A 2,439-nucleotide genomic window follows, 5' to 3' on the forward strand; every position below is an offset into this window, starting at 1 on the left:
GGCATCAGAAGTGGAAGGAAAATTCATTGAATGGATAAATGCAGTTGCCATGTTGTGGGTACTTAATATGCCATGTTATGTGTAGTTAATCTACCATGTTATGTGTAGTTAGTCTGCCATGCTATTTTATACTAAATATGCCATGCTATTATATACTAAATATGCCCTGCTAGTTGTACTAGATCTGCCATGTTAGTTGTACTGGATCTGCCATGTTAGTTGTATTGTATCTGCCATGTTAATTATGTTGGATCTGCCATGTTGTTTGTACTGTATCTGCCATGTTAGCTGTACTGAAAATATGCCATGGTATTTGTAATGACTCTGCATGGCATATATTTCCATGACAAATCGACGCGGTTTATTGACACATAGTGTGTTGTGTGCAATGTATGGGAAACAAGTTGGAAAAAGCATAACGTGCATAAACCGCGGCAAAGGTTGTGGCTACATGATCAACCTACCCATGCTAGCCGGTGCAGTTAGCGATGAAAAAGAAGAAGCAAAACAGCCAAAATGAAAAACGACGATGACTTTCACTACCCATGTCTGATGAACTACATTTGCCACCTTTTTTAAAACATCGTAAACGCATTCGAAACAGCAAACCGGTGCTAGAAACGATGAAACCATAGTAATAATGATAAACATAAAAACATATCTGTTGTAGTGCCTAAAAAGGTTCACATCCACACATATATTACAGAGACTGTTCAAATGTCGCTCACACACCACAACTACATAGTAGGCTACGCGGGGTTGCAGTATTAACATAGCACACAAACATAGTTTTCGACAAGAACAAAGAGATAGTACCTTACATTCCTCGGCAACAGAATGTAAGGTATGCGTCCGGTGTGTAACGCCACGTAATCACTTGTACTTCTTTGTGACTTTCTTGACAGCTTCCTCCATGAACTCGCGTGCTCCGGACCGCTTGTTGAAATCTTCATGCGTCAACCAGTTCCATGTGTAGATTTTCCGGAGCTCAACGACTGTTGCAGCTGTGACAGCAGGGACAAGTCTACCTTCCCACTTTGCAAAGTATTCCAACGTGTGAAAGCCACAGTCTGTCCTGCACAAGAAAAAGAGTCAGGTGAACATGCAAAAAGGACAGACATAGCAAAGATAGACTTCAATTCAGATGTGACAACAAATGAGGGGTTGGTTTGATGTAAATGGCACATAAAGGAGGGGGGTAAGAAATTACGTGTTCCCTTGCTTCACAGTTGCCACGTACTCAGTTGGGAAATGCCTGATCTAGACCTTTGAGTGTTCGTAGTGACGGTTCCATGTCTCTTTGAGGTTGTTGATGAAGAATTCAGCATGCGTAGTAAGGTCTGCATCAGCTTCCGAACGGATTGAATCAAGCACCTCAAAATGTTGGTTCTTCAGGTCAAGACATATCACATAGTGGTGAGAACACTTGTCGTGTGGGTCATGTGGTGCAAGCTCCTGGAACATGGGGAACATGACCTGCATTTAAAAGTGAATGAAATGAGAAGCAGAGTTCACATGAAGAACAACAAAGGGACAAAAAAAATTAGAATCACGTAGAATGCTTGGTTATGAGTGGGGGTGGTTGAAAGAAAAGTTGTCGTCCATGTATGAACAAAATTTGTCGTGCATTTTACTATGAAGTTGCCACATAGTTTGCACGGGATGCAAAAATCAAAAAGTCAGTGTGCATGGCAGTTATTGCCACATGAAAGCATCTGCCACAAAAACAGAGTGCAAATGATGGCAAAAAAACCATACCATGTGAAAAAAACAACGCAAACAGGGAAGGAGTACTCACATATTTCTTCAGTGTGAGCTTGAATTCACCGTGTTGAGCAAAATTCTTCCTCGGGATGTTGTGGTGGAAGTCACCATCCCATATTTTACAAGTCACACTGTAATGCATGATTATCTTGTCGGCACACACATCGGTGTGATTGTTGATGTAGTCGATCCCGCATGCAACTACATTCGTCGACATTTTACCGTTTGGCCTCACGGACTCAGCAAGATCGCCCAGGTCGACGTACGTCGCTTCGCATTGAATGACCTTGGTTTTGTCCAAACATGAGCTATATGAAAATGATATAACATGAAAGAATCATGCCTACTAAGTAAAAAAATGAAAGAACTAAAACGTAAACGGATCGTGTATAGAATGTACGAAGAAAATGAATGGTAAAAAAAGAGCAAAGCAAAATGAGAGATTATGGGATGTGGTCATTTACGCTTTCAGCTCCTTCATGTGCTTGCTGCTGGCCCTCGCATTTCCAAACCGCTTGACAATATCGTACAGCTGGGTCTGTTCCTTAGTGGCTCTGAATTCGGGCTCGTAGTCTTCCGCGGGAGGTGGGTGAACTACCCTTTGCTGCCTCACAGAACCAGGGTGGCACTCCTAATGGTATCCTCAGATACCGTATCTGCAGGCACGTTGGAACT

The 2,439-nt window shown here is 42.2% G+C and overlaps 1 protein-coding gene across 1 annotated transcript; it reads right to left on the reverse strand.

The window, feature by feature from the left end:
• Window positions 1–1,221: 1,221 nt before the first annotated feature.
• On the reverse strand, window positions 1,222–2,178 carry LOC123097049 (uncharacterized). The gene is made up of 2 exons (XM_044518824.1): window positions 1,799–2,178; window positions 1,222–1,476 (listed from the first exon to the last, which is right to left on the reverse strand). The coding sequence occupies exons 1-2, from the start codon at window positions 1,979–1,981 to the stop codon at window positions 1,261–1,263; spliced, it is 399 nt and encodes a 132-aa protein (XP_044374759.1). The 5' UTR covers window positions 1,982–2,178; the 3' UTR covers window positions 1,222–1,260.
• Window positions 2,179–2,439: the final 261 nt, after the last annotated feature.

Source organism: Triticum aestivum, chromosome 1B (assembly GCF_018294505.1).
Source record: "Triticum aestivum cultivar Chinese Spring chromosome 1B, IWGSC CS RefSeq v2.1, whole genome shotgun sequence".
Classification (NCBI taxonomy): Eukaryota; Viridiplantae; Streptophyta; class Magnoliopsida; order Poales; family Poaceae; genus Triticum; species Triticum aestivum.

Coding starts and splice junctions, on each gene's coding strand:
- LOC123097049 (XM_044518824.1), bottom strand. CDS start 1,981: ATGTCGACGAATGTAGTTGCATGCGGGATCGACTACATCAACAATCAC. Junction 1,477..1,798: donor AGCTCACACTGAAGAAATAT/GTGAGTACTCCT, acceptor TTTTAAATGCAG/GTCATGTTCCCCATGTTCCA.